The 17,328-nt window shown below is 32.7% G+C and overlaps 1 protein-coding gene and 1 long non-coding RNA gene across 2 annotated transcripts; one reads left to right on the top strand and one right to left on the bottom strand.

Moving 5' to 3' along the window:
- Positions 1–10,449: 10,449 nt before the first annotated feature.
- Positions 10,450–10,825, bottom strand: LOC111691986. Its single transcript, XM_023455571.1, has one exon. It carries the CDS (start codon positions 10,797–10,799, stop codon positions 10,482–10,484), a length of 318 nt encoding a protein of 105 aa, XP_023311339.1. The 5' UTR covers positions 10,800–10,825; the 3' UTR covers positions 10,450–10,481.
- Positions 10,826–12,306: 1,481 nt separating this feature from the next.
- Positions 12,307–14,140, top strand: LOC108911921. The gene is made up of 6 exons (XR_001964519.2): positions 12,307–12,402; positions 12,558–12,836; positions 12,894–13,025; positions 13,083–13,297; positions 13,354–13,516; positions 13,768–14,140. It is a non-coding gene; the product is annotated as an uncharacterized LOC108911921 (long non-coding RNA).
- Positions 14,141–17,328: the final 3,188 nt, after the last annotated feature.

The following is a 17,328-nucleotide window of genomic DNA, read 5'->3' as shown; positions in this document are numbered from 1 at the left end:
AACACTTATTTATTATGAAAGTGTTAGACAAATTAATACTAATTCCAGATATTCGGAATGAGTTGACAAGAACTTGATAATTATTAATACGAATTTGACATTTGGAACAAATTTAGGCACAGCCATCTAATACATTTACATTTAGGACTACCGTGCCATGTTATCATGCATTGAAATCTTAATAGTCCAAGAATCTCATGAACGCTGCGTATTATAGGAAATACCAAGAGACCTTTTAGATTGCTTTTGTATGGTAGTATTTAAATTTACTTTACATTCTTCGAAAAGCTCAATGGCGTACTTTTTTAAAAAAAGGGGCCACGCATCCTCCCTTTGCACGCCACTGGTTAATGCGATATGACTAATATTCTGTCAATTATGAGAACCCCCAATACGCATAATGTGTACCAAGTTTAAATCAAATCTACTCGTAGATAGCCGAGATATGTCAAAAAGTGTTTATTTTTTTTAAGCTTCAACGCCCTGTATCTTAATTACACTTAATTTTTGATAGGGAATACATTCCTGCATTTTCCAAATTTAAAGTGAAAACACCCTGTATATACTCGTTTTGCTGAATCTGGTCTATGTACATGTCATAAATCTTGTTTTTTCGAAATTGATTTGTTTGTTTTGTTGCGCCCCAGGCGACATCTTACATTTTTTTTTAATATACACGTTTGGCACATTTTTCGGTTTTTCTATTATTTTATTGTAACGGTACCCATTATTTCCTTTCCACGTAAAGCCCGCGCATTGCAGGTTTCAACCTCTAGTTTAAGCCGCGGCCGAGTCCACGTGCCTAAACTCTTATTTCCGACGTCAGGCGGAAAAAAAATACCAAAATTTACCTGACCTGGTGGCAGCGGTGTACTACCAGTTAACTGTAAAAAAAAATCGTCTCGGCAGGTACGTTTTTTAAAGAGCTGTAGCAAGGTTGTGCTACGGTTTTCTGTCGAGCGACATCCCGTACGTAAGCCCGCGCATTGCAGGTTTCAACCTCTAGTTTAAGCCGCGGCCGAGTCCACGTGCCTAAACTCTTATTTCCGAGGTCAGGCGGAAAAAGAAAATTTTACCAAAATTTACCTGACCTGGTGGCAGCTGTGTAACTACCAGTTAACTGTAAAAAAATATCGTCTCGGCAGGTACAATGAAGGGCAACTTAAAGTCCCCACTAGTTAGGTCGCTCTCATTCTATCGCGCCCCACTACAAATAATTACGGAATGTTTCGGACTGAGGGTGGGGTATGGAGATATACTACACCGTGGCACCAAAAACTCTGATATATTCGATAGGGCAAATAATTAATCTGATACCAGTTGCATTTGATATTTTTTTAAATATTATTTTATTAATGATATGTAATCTATTGTAACAATTCTTGGTTAGTCAAATCATTAAATTGAAGAATTTTTAAAAAATAAAATGTTATAAATGTTTACTATTTTAACCATTGTTCACTACATCCACATAACTGCATATTTAGTGTTTTCCTGTATTAGAGATATTCATTTATAAATGTTGTCTTAAATCAATACATACAGGGTGGACTAATAGTGATTATATTACTCCTATGTCATATAGATAGAAAATACTTATTTTATTAGGGCATCGAGCGGTGCCTTAAGGAGGACATTTTAAAAATATTATGAAGTACACGGAGTGTTTTGGAAGGCTATATCAAACATGATTTATAAATGGGATGACCCGTTTTTTATATTTCATATATACAAAATATTTCAGACAAAATAACTAGTTTTCAATATGGAATAAAATATATAAATTGCAAATAAAAATGTAAAATTAATAAATAATTTTATACACCATAAACGTAAACGATAAAGGAAATTTTCTTAATTTTTTTCTTGTAATAATAATTAATTGTTGATTACTGTATGTAGACCAAATATCTCAACATCTTAATTTAATTATCATATATCTCTATCATAGTATACTAATCAATCAGTATGCAATCTTAAATGATTTATGAATGAATTACGTATGGCAATTTTTAAATACATACCTCCACCCTAGGAAAAGTCGCTAAGAATATGGCGAATCCTTCGAGCAGATACTACTGGAGGCATGCCATTGCGAAAATTGTGGCTGAGTGTGCGAGAGAGACAGACAGTACCTCAGGACAAGCGGTCTCACTCTAGCACGCCGCGATTGGTTGGAAATGAATGCTCCAACCAATCGCGGCGTGCTAGAGTGAGACAGCGCGTCTGAGATACTGTCTGTCTCTCAGCCACACTTTTCGCAATGGCATGCTACTTCCAATAGTATAGTAAACGTAACCTGTTCTTTTTCGTGATTTTAATTTAATACTTTTAATTATTATACATTAATGTATGATTCCATTATTGTAATCCAAGGTAATAAAGAGATTGTTAACTATGTAGTAGTGTTACACGTAAATTGAGTTTTTTTTATTAAGAGAAGTTACATTTTTTGGTTAAATACAGGTTTAGTTATTTGAATTCCAGCAGAAATAATTTAGATTAGATTATATCGGTCTGAATTTTATAAATTTTGTTCAAAAACTTACGAAAGCATATTTATTTTCTAAACATATTTTAAAATGTAAATCTACTATAATTTTTATTTTAATATTATTAACTATTTATTGGGTATAGTATTACTTATAAATGAATAGTCACTAATAAAATACACAAGAACAAGATAACTAAACTAAACAACTACTCGACATCATAAAATAAGGTTTTTAATATGCTGAGTTTATAAGCTGTGAGTAATATGCTGTTTTTAATAAGCTGAGTAAATTGTTTATTGTTGCTGATATTAACAAAAATAGACATGCATTGCACCGATCAGGAAAAGACTAGATGCTCTTTGGCAGCAGGGAGATTCAGGTCGTAACATAGGTCGAATTTTAAATAAAGATGAGAGTAGCAAAAAGTTATCATTTTTAATTACACGTCATTTCCGTGTATAATTTTATTTATTTTTATTTTAAATGTTGAAAAGTTTCATTTTTAATTAAATGGAATAAGGAAGGCTTTTAAATAGAGCCGCAATTAAATGGCATGGCAAGCGAGTCAACCGAGGCATGCGTGAGCCGCTGCATCAGAATTCTTTTCACTTCACGTCACCTAAGTATACTGTTGCTTTGTTATCGTGCGGATGTTGCTTAATTAATTCATCCATTGGTGTTTATGGTGGTGCATTGTAGCAACTTAATTTGCTGCTTTTTAATAGATAATGCATACGCCTATGTCCCGTGGTTCAGTTCTGACACCTCTAGTAATAAGCAACATTTTAAGAGAGATAATTTTAACCGTAGCTGATCATAAAACTACATATTCTTTACATAAAAGAAAAACTGAGAAAAAGAAAACAAAATAGTCCGCTTGTGGCTGATGTGTCATTATTATATCGGATATTTTCAGAATATTTGTTATTTTGTCTGAAATTTTTTTTTATATATAAAGACATATTCGGAAAATCGGAAAATTAGTTATTTATGTTGTAGGCACGTAGGCAATTAAATTACCTAAAATTTAAGGTAGGTATCTAAAGTCATATTTCACCAATTGTTAACTGTAAAATAAAGGTTGAATGCGGAAACATCAGTTTTCGAAAATTGAGCATTATTAATTATTATAATATTATAATATTATTATTGCAAATTGCAATTGCAATTATTATTGCAAAATGCAATGGATATTGATAAAACGTGCAAAACAGCATTATAAAAAAATTGTCCCAGGATCAGGATCGTGAATTCAGTATTTTTGCATTAAATTGAGTTTATTTTTACGTTGATTTAAAAAAAAGAGAAATCACCTACGTCTGCTCTTTGTTCCCACGACACGGCTTTTCTTATAACATTAATTGTAAATTTATTGTTGGACGTATACGGACCGGGATTTTAGAGACCATAATTAAAGTAAGGGTTAAACTTTTATTTTCAGAAATTTTACATTGATAGTTCATGTAATAAACGGGCTAGAAAAGTAAAAGATAACATTAATGAACAGTCTGCACGTGGCAGCGCTGGGCCCGCGCATGCGCGTGAGCATCGTTCTCTTAGCGTGCTTGATTTTTAACTTGAACGTTTCAAATTCGGTTAAAACATCTTGCGCGCAACGAAGGTGGCGTTCACGTGCGTGTACGGACCAGGCGCTCCTTCTCCCGCGTACTTTAACTTTTACTGTTGCTAGCGCGTTTATTACATGAACTATTAATGTAAAACTTTCTGAAAATAAAAGTTTTACCCATTCTTTAATTGTCTCTAAAATCCCGATCCGATACGTCCAATAGTTAATTAACAGTTACATCATAAAATAAAACTATCTTGAGAACAAAGAAGCGTAGGTGATTTTTCTTTTTTTTAATTACCATAAAAATAAGCTCTATTTAACGCAAAAAGAAGGAATTCCTGAGCGGCTTTTGCCTAACCCTGGGGTCAATTTGATTATAACGCTGTTTTTCACATCCTACTTTGTTAGTTATAAAGGGCAACTTAATCTCAACTCTTTGAAATTTTTCTTTTTCGATACGTTTCTTTTGATCAAATAGAACCTATATCTACGATATTAACTTCTTAAAATCAACGTTTAATTAAACAATTAATTGCAAAAAAACGAACGAAGTTAATTAACAAATACCTGGAACAACAATTTCATTCACGGTCAATCGAATTGGCCCTAAGCACATATGTTGATCTTTGGATTGACCGCCTTTTCCATAAATTTTATCAACATCCATCTATTTTTGCAATAATAATGCTCAATTTTCGAAAACTTATTTTTCCGAGTTCGGCCTTTTTTTACAGTTAACAAATTAGTGAAATATGGTTTTAGATACCTTAACTAAATTATAGGTAATTTAATTGCCTACATGCCGCCAACAAATAACTATTTTTCCGATATGTCGTCTAGATTTTCATGGGCAGTAAAAAAAGTGAAAAAACACGTAATTTTGCAACTTACTTATTTGCAATTTGTCAACTTAACGTCACTTCTTTCTCGAGTTACTTTTTTGATATTATCATACCCTTGCCCTCCATAAAATGCAATAAATAAATATCTACTAATATTTTTTAGTAAATTTTCAGGTTTTGTGATCTAATTCCACTGGAGTAAATAGTAATTATTTTAGCCTTTTCCTGATCGGAACAATGTATGTCTGTTTTGTGTTAATAACAGCAACAACAAACAATTTAAATTATAAAAAAAACTCAATCTTGACAGAAACACGCGTAATAGACAAATACGTAGGTATTGTCTAATGGCTAATAAATGGTAGTAGCATTTAGAACGCATGCGTGAATTTCAGTTGTTCCCGCAGATGCTTCGCCCGATTTTTTTGCTATTGCTCGTAAAAATCACTGAGTTTATTTGTAAACAGCATAATATGACTCAATAGTTGCGGGGATTAATTTACTGTTTTCAACTGATTTTTTATTCACACCAATACAATGGTAAGTTCAATTTTGTGTAAACAGACTTCATTAATTTATGAGTTCGTTTATTATTATTCTTATTATTCTTTATTATTATTATTAATATTGTTGTTATTTTTAGTGTTACTGCTATTATTATTATTCTAATCGTTTAAATATTTATTGTCATAAAAAATATATAATATATTTTGTTAAAAATAACGTATTTTTATTTACATCAAAGTTTCATTGTTTATTAATAGTTGACATCTAAATTAATTGAAAAGTATTAGCTATTTATGCGCCAAGCACAATTACGTTTATTATTTTTAATATTAGTTTTATAGTTAGAGAGATATATGATGAGTGAATTTAGATTTGGTCTACATAATTGTAATACACAATTATTATTATAAAGTGGTATAATATAAACAAAATTGTTTCTTTTTTAAGAAAATCATCTTTACCTTTTACGTTTATAGTGTATACATTATTAATAAATTTTATATTTTCATTTGGAATTTAGGTATATGTTTGATTCATTCCCGAAAATATTAGTTATTTTGTCTGAAAAATTTTGTATATAAAACACAGAATCAAAATGAAGATTGTTTACTAATTATTATCATGATTAAAATATGAAATATAAAAAATCGGGTCATTGCGTTTAGAAACCATGTTGGATGCGGCCTTCGGAAACACCACGTATACTTCATAATATTTTTAAAATGTCCCCCTTAAGGCGCCTAAAAATTATTCTCTATCTGTATGGAATAGGAATAATATTATCACTATTGGCCCGCCCTCTATGAATATCCCTAGTAATGGAAAAAAAACTTTAAATATGCAGGTATTGAATGTTGCGAACAATAATTAAAAAAGTAAATAGTTTTTAATATTTTATTTAAAAAAAAAATCAATATTCTTATTTAACTAACTAGGAAATGTTAACATATTATTAATAAAATAATATATTTTAAAATATCAAATGCAACTGTTAACGAATTAACTATTATTCACCCTATTGAATACAACAGTTTTTGGTGTCACGGTGTATATTTGCAAACAACACTCCCAGTCCGAAACATACCTAATTATTTGTGGTGGGGCGCGAGAGAATGAGAGCGACCCAACTATTGGGGACCTTAAGTTGCCCTTCATTGTACGTCTTTTAAAGAGCTGTAGCAAGGTTGTGCTACGATTTTCTGTCGAGCGACATCCCGGACGTACACGGGGTGTATTATTGTTACAATATATATTCTTTGATCAGATGTCTTCCTACTTTAAGACGTACGATAAGACGGTACCACAAAATGACCTTTGAATATTTATTTGGAACTGCAGAAGTGAATGCACTGCTACTATACCAAACATCAACCAACAAAAAATTTCTTATGGAACAACTAGTGATGGGGTTACTAAGAAAAGCACCAGACGAAAATAAGGAAAATAATAAGATTAAGCACAAATTGGAAGAAACTGAAGAAAGGACAGTAGATCATCGATCTGTGTCTTGCTACGAAAAGCAGTACAATCTGTTGAAAAATTCCCGGATGGCGGCCAAGAAGACAAAATTGATATCGACGTTTTGCAGGGAATGTCCCAATTCCCCTTCACTTTGGAATGTTTCCAAAAAAAAAACACTAAATGCTTATTTTAATAGTTTTTAAAATGTTTTGTTCATAATAAATGTTCTTCTGCCGAAAACATAAAAAGTTTTATGAAATACCTATCCAAGCAACAAGGTTACGTCTCTAAGACGTCCATTTAAGTAAATATTTGGTCAGCGACGTCAAAGACCAATTGACGACGTGTAGTCGACGTCTTTTTTGCGACGTTTGAAATACGTCGTTTAAAATACGTACTTGTTACGTACATTTTTGACTTAACTATTACTTTAAAAATTAAGATATGTACATAAGGTCAAAAAACGATGTAGTAAAAAATTACGAAATTGTTCATAAAGTTTCGAACCCCAGGTGACAAACTTAGATATAGAATTTATATATTTAAATTTATAGAACAATGTTGAGTTTTATAATATATAATATCTAATAAAATAACTTAAATTTTAAGCACATATCTATTTTACCAAAAAAAAAGTGTTGATTGTTCTTAAATACTAGTAAATTCTTGTAAAAATAAATTAAATTGAGGTTATTTATTTTTATAACATCTAAGTAAATTATACATAAGGGTCAGATTCGATCTATACGGTTTCAAGTTTGGAAGATAATCGCGGGTTGCTTAAATATGTGACGTCACACTAAAGAAACGGTAGTGTCGGTAGATAATATAGTGCTCATGTTCATGCTAATATCAAGAACGTTTCTTCGGGATGCGCAATGGACAGTTCCTTCGTGTTTTGATTGGTTAAAAAAAGTACAAAATTATTTTTTATCCAATCACATGGTAGAGAAACTGTTAAATCCGTCTCGGCTTTATCATGTGTTATGAGAACGCACTCTAACCCTAACCAAACAGAATAAAAGCAAGCGTCAGCCATTTTGCGGCGTCCCTCCGCTTTTTACTTTTTACTTCTCAATCGTTATTTATTTCAGCTGTGGTAGCAACGGTGATGTGAATAATTTTCTTTAACGATAATAATTTGTGGTGTTAAGCCTCAAATTCATGCTGCGAATAGAGGTCACGTGGTACTTCTGCGAGTAAATGCGAGTGTTCGCTACTAGCTGGATTATTTCAGCTTTTTGCGAGTATTCGCAAAACCGTTACCTTTCTGGAATTTGTATAAATTATTATTAACAATGGATAATTTGGCGAATAATTCAGAAGATCTAGAAGTAAGTAAAGTAAATTATTTCGTACAATGTAATTTCGTAATTTAGTATTTGTTTCTAATTGTTTCACTGAAAATATAACCTATTTACTTTTGTGTTTACAGAATCAAACATTGTATACGTGCGGTCTGTGCAACAATTATTTATATTTCAACGAAATTGCGGCACATGAACCTTGCATGAAAGGATTTCAATTGATTTTATTAATAGATGGATCGTCTACGTTTTATCCACAATCATCAGGTATAATATGGATATTCAGGTATAATATGGATATATATATTCTATATCATTAGGACATCTTATCAGGAGCCATAAAAACCTAAATGCATAATTTTTTCATTAAAAATGGTACATAATACTATAAAACTTAAAGTAAATAAAGTATATAATTTATTATAGTAAGCTTAAGACCTTATGTAAAAATCATTCATTGAGCTCTTTTGGTTCCTCCAATAATTCAAAATAACTATTTTACCATTTTCGCTTTGCGTAACCAATAGGTTTAAAAAATTGATGGATTATGTTACTAGAGACCTTAAAATTTTTGCATTTTATGAAAAAATTTTATGAAAAATTATAAAAAGTAATACATTTAAATAAATAATCAATAATTATCAGTTTTTTGCATTTTAATAAAACTAAATTTCTAAATTTATATATATCAGGATTTACAGCTCAAAATGAGATAAATTACAAAAGCAGTAAACAGGGTAGTAAGAGAATTTATCATTTTTTGAACCTACAGGTTACGGAAAAGTTAAAATGGTGAAATAGCTGTTTTAAGTTCTCGAAGGAAGCAAAAGTAAAATATAAATATATTTTCTAAGGAATTATATTTTTAACATTTAATTTTAACAAATTTTTTTTATAAGGTGGAGCAAGGCTTTAAATAAACATGGCCATTGAAATATATTCAATAAATACATTATTTTTTACAGATGGCATAGCGATTGATTTATACGCAAAGTTGCAAGAATATAATCGGCAATTGCCGAGTGACAGCAGTAATAAAGAAAATAACTGCAACTTAAGTATACCCCCTTCCCAATCAAGAGACCACAACCGTAGCAGAAGCGCTAGTCAACAACCTGTTCTGCAAATTTGGTGTACCCATGGAACTACATTCAGATCAGGGCAGAAATTTCGAGTCAGGTGTGTTCCAAAAGGTCTGCGAGCTTATGGGAATCCGGAAAACCCAGGACCACTCCACTGCATCCTCAGTCAGATGGTATGGTGGAACGTTTTAACGCCACATTAGAAACCAATCTGAGAATGTTCGTGAACGAGAACCAGACAGACTGGGACAAGCTCATTCCATTCTTCCTGTTAGCTTACCGCTCAGCTGTCCACGAAACTACTGGGAAGACTCCCGCAAGGAGTCATCTTTGGAAGAGAGCTTCGCCTTTCCACTGACTTGGTATTTGTTCGTCCTGCGGAACAGCCCACCGAGCCAGACACTTATACTCACGAGCTAGAACGAAGACTAGCAGCCGTACAGGATCAAGTCAGATCTCGGATGCGACTAGAAAGCGATCGCATGAAGACTCGATACGACGTCAAGGCCAATTCAGTCCGATTCCAACAAGGTGACTTGGTGTGGCTGTACAACCCCACGCGGAAGATCGCCTAAACTACAGAACCGCTGGGAGGGCCCCTACATCGTCATAAAAAGAATCAATGACGTCGTCTACCGGATACAGAGGACCCCCAGGAGTAAGATGAAGGTCGTTCACCTGGAGCGTCTGTCCCCATATAGAAGTGCATCCGATCGGGACTATCGGTCCTAAGGAGGGGGTAGTGTCACATAATTTGCCCCGATCGCTCCCACTTGGATGACCCTGGCATCGCAGAACGCTAGATTGCCCCGATCGCCCTACGCAATGCAGGTAAACAAACAGAACAATGCCGGGTATCAAGGCGCGTCTAGAAAGTGGAGGAATTGTTCAGGAACTGGGTCCCGAACTACTGGAAATTATCTGGAATATTCGTTTGGATATAAAAAGAAGAATAAACGGACTTAGCGGGTCAGTCTTCAATGGGAGCGCTTAGTTGGAGATTTCCTAGAGTTTCAAAGTGATAATTAGTGAGATAACGATTAGTTGAGTTGTAATTGAGTTGTTATTAGTAATCAGTAGTGTACAGAGTGTGAATAAATATCAGTAAAAAAAAATAGCTGTTTGGTTTTTCTGGTAAAAAGAAAAAGTCGGGTAGAAAACCCGTAACATTACATTTTACGGCACTGATTGTTGTTACAGATATTTTTCTTGCCATTCTAAAGCTCCTTCATTATTAAAATCAATATCTCTCTGATTGCGTATGCCTCTTTGGTACTCGAGTTATTTCCACATCTAGTTATTTCTGCAAAAGCAGTGCCATTTTGGGGTTCAGCTCTCCAAGAGCCTGACATTAGTACATTATTTTCATTCTCATAATCAATAGAACCAGGCGTTATATATTTGACATCTTCTTCATCATTCAAGTCTGACAATCTCAAAAAATTATGTAAACATACTGCTGCTTGAACAATGAGCATGCTGTGCTCTACAGGCATGATGATTGGTTTCCTAAAAATTCTCCACCTGCTAACCATAATTCCGAAAGTGTTTTCTATTACTCTTCTTGCTCTTCCTAATCTATAATTAAATACTCGTTTATCGTGTTCAACACTTGTCTTGCCTGGATACGGTCTCATTAAATAGGGTTTGAGAGGAAAAGCTTCGTCACCAACGATGCAATATGGAAGAGTTGCATCGGATCCATATGGAGATGCAGGTGGTGGAAGTTTCATTTCACCACTTTCAAATTTTTGGCCCATTTCTGATTCCTTAAAAATTCCCCCATCGCTCCTTCTTCCATAAGCTCCTATATCTATAAATGCATACATATAATTGCCATCACATATGGCTAGAAGAACAATGCTATGTGTTCCTTTATAATTATAGAAGGATGAACCGGCTTTAGCTGGGCACTGTAACAAAAAATTTATTAGTTTTATACTATCTTTGATGCCAAGATTATAATTATTGTACTATTAATTTACCTGAATAATTATGTGCTTTCCATCAATTGCACCAACACAATTAGGAAAATTCCATTTTGAAAAAAAAACATTCAGCCTTTTTTTGCCAATTTTCATTACTTAAGTCCATTGTTAATACAAGTGGCATCAAATTATCCCACAACGCTTGACACGTTTCAGATATAATATTAGCTGCAGTCGTTACACCAACTAAATATTGATATGACATGGATCTAATTGAATCTCCCGAAGCCAGAAATCGAGTTAACAATTTTCATATAGCAACATTTTTTGTAGTTAATCATTAATTGTCTAATATTTACTTATTTACCTTAAAGTCAACATCAAGCGCTCAGCAACTTCAATGGGTTCTCTAACGCAAACTTGTTTAAAGATGTCTGGGCCAATTAAAACTAATAAATTTTCAAATTGTGTGGCTGACATTCTGATGTAATTCTGAAACCGTAGATCTTCTAGCATAAATTTAGGCAAGACAGCATGATAAAAACTATGACTTTTTCTCTCTTTAAAAATTGGAGCAGCCCAATATTTTTTTTTTGTATAATTTCTTTGTTTGCTTTTCAAAACCAAAATAGCACCCAATACTGCTGCAATTCTTTTTCTTCTTTGCATTTTGTAAACTATCTGAGTTGTCAAATTTGATATAAAGTTTGAATAGTGTTCAGGAAGCATTATGCACACACTTTAACTTTAGTATGAAACTGTAATTATAATATTTATTTATATTATTTTTAAACTAATAATATTTTTTATTCGGAGTTACTCGCAATTTTGTAGTCGCGAATAGTTACTTTATTCGCGTTTACTCGTTACTCGCAATTCGTAGCGAATTATTCGCTCCATGAAAACGCACCTTTACTGTGGCGTGGTGTGCACTCGTATGTAAGATTGTAGGATTGATAATTTACTAAGTAAAAATAAAATACACTTTTAGGTTAACAACAGTTAGCATTCATCATGTCCTTTGTGATTGTAGAGTGGTTGAGTGGTGGAGTGTCTATAGTACATGAAAAGTGAATAACCCCTATGAAAAAAGAAGTGTTCTGGCCTCCTTTTAAAGATCAAAATAGATTTGATAAAGCTCCTAAAAAAGGCGAACCCTTTGAAGAAACATGGAATCTTCATTCCATCGCAAGATGCATGTATGCAACAGGTGAGTTTTGTGTTATTTATATGTTCAAACTACTCTTTGCTGTATTTGGAAATTTAATATTGATATTATAGTTTTACAGTTAATTTCTGCGAAATTTAGCAGAAATGTAGATTATCAATTTCTTCTTAACTCGTGTACCTGTTTACTTATTGCAGATAATTTTGAAAAATCACGGGCAAAGTGGAAAGCAGCAGAAAATACTTCTAACTGGGATACGGATTCTGAAAATTTTGATACTAATAGAATAAGAAAAAGGGTTAGGTCTTCGAGATTATTAGATAGTGATGATGAAAGTGATGATGAACATCTGACTATAAATAAGAAAACAGTAATTTGTAGACCACCACAACCAAGAGCAAAGTTACTACCATTTGAGAATAATATTTTAAGTGAATCGCAATCGAGCAACTGAGCAAGCAACTTTTTTATATCAAGTATTTAAATTTGTTATACATATAGGAAATTATAAATTTTATATATAATTATTTTAGATACAACGCCAGTAAATGACAGCCGCTTAGTGGCTTTGACAACAACTTCATCTGTGTTTCAGGAAGCACACTGTTCAACAATAAGGACTCCTATTCCAAATGTAACAAACTCTATTATAGAAGCTCCAGCAGGTACATTTGAAAATGACTCATTCCCATATGATCTGACTTAGAATATTTTTATTTCAGATTACAAGCGGCTGATAACTTTGTTGGTTCAAATAAAAGAACAAAATAATCAAATAATTGAGCGTTTGGATGGAATCCCACAGTTTACCAATTTAAGCGGCTCTCACCAACAAAACAATTTGCCTGACAATTTTCCAGTTGAATTGCCGATTACATCAGAAGAAGAATGACATTTATTGGAAGGCTTTCTAAATAAGAGTAATATCCCTTTATTGGTGGGTGTTTTGTGTTATTTTTTTTTAAATCTTGTACTTACTAAAGTTTTTTTTAGACTTCCTATTTGGCAACATTGGGAGGGAGTGGTGTTGCAGCTAAAACAAACCGCATTTTAAGACGTTTGTTATCTGATGCCTTAGCAGTTAATTACAGCTTTCTTGGAAAAAGAAATAATAAAAAACCATTTGCACACCTAAAATTAAAATCAGTTGTGGTTGGTAAGTATTTGTAAATTATTTATTTTAGGTATTAAAAGTATTTTAAAAACCTTGATAAGCTATCCAGTATTCAAAAAAAAAATTGCACATTTCATTTTAAAAAATTGTCCGTCATGGATAAATACAGCAATCTATGTTAAACCGAATACTTCAGATTTATCTCAACAATATTTATTTGTATTAATAGTTTTTGAAATACATTTTATATTACCGAAGCTTTTCTTAGTCTAATTAGATATCTTTTTTGTTAGAGGCCATTCGAATGAATTCAGCAGATATAACAGAGAAAGATATTGAGGACTGCGTTAAATCGTGGTTAAAGCATTCTCCCCAAAGATTAAACAGCTCACAGCGAGCTTCTAAGTAATTGTGTTTAAACATGTTTTAAAGAAAAAACCACAAAGTATGAGTTGGACGGCGTCAGTTTTACAGGAGAATAGCTAAAGAAGTAGAAGATATACTTAAAACTGATAGTTCAGAAAATGTAAGTCAATTCAGTCCTAATTGTCATAGTAACAGTTTAGTATGTGTAAATGAATTACCTGTTTGTTCGAATTCGAAGGTTTGTTCTAGTGTATCTGATTTAACTATTTGAGATATTGCAAAATTTTCTAATTTACCTGAATAAATGAGTATAATCCTGATTGTGATATAAATTCAAATTTATGTAATGACCTTGAAACTAATTATTTATCCATTAAATTGCTACATAACAGTGAAGTTCAAGCTGTAAAAAATACTGATTTAGTGCCAAAAATTAAGCATTGGGCAACCGTTCAACACATAGTACCTCAAGTGGTTCTTACAGATTTGTTACATATCCTATCTCTTTTACATCCTGAACTGCCGCTTGATAGTAGAACTTTGCTCAAAACACCAGAACGTATGACTAATATTAAAGTTTTAAAAAATGGTGAATATTGCCACTTTCATTTATTAAATATTTTAAAGAAAAATTTGTCTTTATTAGATAGTTCTGATACACTAATTAAACTTAGCATTAATGTAGATGGACTTCCTTTATTTCGTAGTTCAAATATTCAGTTATGGCCAATTTTAGCACGTATTACAAACGTTAAAAGTGAACCGTTTCCTATTGGAATTTTTTGTGATCGTTCAAAACCATCCCCTTTGAAAGACTTTTTAGACGAATTTATAAGTGAAATTAAACAATTAAAAAATTGATTTGAGATTAATAATAAAATTTACAATATCGAGTTACTTCATTTTGTGTGTGATGCTCCTGCAAAGGCATATTTAAAAAGTATTAAATCTCACGGAGGCTACTCTTCGTGCGATAAGTGCTGGGAAAGTGGGACTTACTATAAAGGGCGCGTTATTTTAAAAGGTGTTACTTCTAAAAAGCGAACAGATTTATCATTTGTTTAAATAATAAATTTACTTTTACAAGTATGATATATTGTTTACCTACGACCACTACTGTAAGTACTTAAAAACACACTGTCTGCGATCAATGTAAGATTCCTATTACGTACGGTAAAAAAACGCACAGTTTTCCTAGCAACTGCCTAGCAACGGCCAATACAATACTTGACCGTTGCTAGGCGGTTACTAGGAAAACTGTACGATTTTTTTAGCAAGCTGTGCGATTTTTTTACCGTACGACGTAATAGGAATCTTGCATTGATCGCAGACGGTATGTTTTTAAGTATTTAAAGTAGTGGTCGTAGGTAAAGTATAGTACGTAATACGTGGTGTAATGCAATTACGCACTCATAGAATTACGCACTCGCCGCTACGCGGCGTGGTGCGTAACTTTTCCATTCGTGCGTAAAATGCTTTTTACAACACTTATTACGTAATATACTATTATGTACAGATTCCCAATTTTGCATGGTCTGTATAAGTACTGGACATTATTAAGATTTCTCCATGTATTATAGGTTGATTGTAAAATTAATTATGTGCCCCCTAAGGTCAATTTTTGTAATTTTTTTAAATTGTGTTGCTCAAAATTTTTGGAATATTAGTATAATTTCTACCTTCCTTCAAAATCTTGAAAAAAATGTATTTTCTGAAAATAAAAAAAATTAATAAATAAGAATTTTAAGTAACTGTTGTAATTGACAGGGATTAAACAAAACAGGGTGGGTAAAACAAATCCCATCAGGTCTAAAATAAACCAATTACTGACGTAATAAGTACGTCATTAATATACGTATCTCGTTCGTTACTTAATGACGTCACTGGGCTGTGACGTTTAGCCGTCATTTTCACGTCATTTTACCAGTATTTTGACGTATAATTCACGAAATCTGTGACGTCTGTAGTACGCCAAAATTACGGCATCATGTTGCCTGGGTAGTATATGAAATTTGATGAGTCACCCGTGATATTTGGTTCACTAGTATACCGATAGTGTAGCTACTTTCTCTTATATCTGTACCATTTAAGTTTTGGAGCCATTTGAAATAATGTTGTTCGATATCACCGGTGATACACATGGTCTATACGTAAACCTTTGTTGTGAATCACTCATGATACATATGGTTCCTCAGACTAGATTTTTTAAATTTGGCTTCGTTAGCCAACGTGTTTTAAAACTTTAATAGAAAATCTAGTATTATTTGGAATTTTTTTTAACGTTTGCGATGAACAAAAGCAATTGGCAAAATGTGATCTGTGTTATAATGTATTATCATTTAATCGTCCGTATCAAATTTAAAAAAACATACAAAGAAAACATCCAACAATTAAGTTAGATCACTCGGAAACTCTCGCAAGCCGGAAAAGCGCAATTTTCATTAAACCTGGACCTGCTAGCAATGCCACTACTTTCAGTACTAAAACAATACCTGATGTTGAAATCGAAAAGGATACAACAAATAATTTAGAAAATTTAAACCAATCCGTCACAGCTGAAGATACAGCAATAAGTAGTATTAAGTGGATATTTATTTTTTTATTTATGTCTATAAAGCTAGGGTCAGACACGGCTACTTTTACTGCAGCTGCAAAAGTTTCCTGTCCTGTTCACACCTAGACCAAAAGCAGCAACCATTATCACGCAGTTTTTTGTATTGCGGCTACTTTAAAAATTATCGCAACCCTAAAAATGCAGCAGGCTGTTCACATTGTGTTTCTAGTTGCATTGCTTCAATGCAACTTTTGGCATTCATTGCAGTTTATTTTATTGTATTGTACATCTTGACCGTGTGTGAAGGTTGAATGTTGTTGTTGAATCCTGAAACATGAATGCCGATCAAACTACTATAGTGGCAGCCACTATAGGTATCGTTTTAATATCACGAATAAGGAGACGACGTCTAGTTACAAAAAAACGTATTTGGGTTAAGGAGTGGATTAGGAACCGACAGCACTGTGGATTTGTACAGAATTTATTGCAAGAATTACGTTTAGGCGACGAAATATTATACAAAAATTTCTTACGAATGTCTGCTAGGGATTTTGAATATCTTTTAAAAAAGTAACACCTTTAATAAAACGCCAGGATACTCATAAGAGACAAGATATATAACACCTACTGAACGATTAAGTCTGACTCTAAGATATTTAGCAACAGGTAAGGGTTATTCATTATGTTTTGACTTATTTTATAAGTATAGTTAGATAATTGGTATGTTCTTCTTTTTAGGTGACAGCTATAAATCGTTAATGTATTTATTTAGAATACCAGCTAATACAATTTCTACAATAATACCAGAGGTTTGTCAAGCAATGTATGATGTACCGAAAGATGAATACTTGAAGGTAAGAAATATGACATTTACCAGATACATTTTTATTAATAAAAATACATAAGCTTATGAATATCCATATTGTCACTATGT

Source organism: Anoplophora glabripennis, unplaced genomic scaffold (assembly GCF_000390285.2).
Source record: "Anoplophora glabripennis isolate ALB-LARVAE unplaced genomic scaffold, Agla_2.0 scaffold735, whole genome shotgun sequence".
Taxonomy (NCBI): Eukaryota; Metazoa; Arthropoda; class Insecta; order Coleoptera; family Cerambycidae; genus Anoplophora; species Anoplophora glabripennis.
Note: the sequence above shows the minus strand (reverse complement) of the source record. Positions and strands in the feature narration are given on the sequence as shown.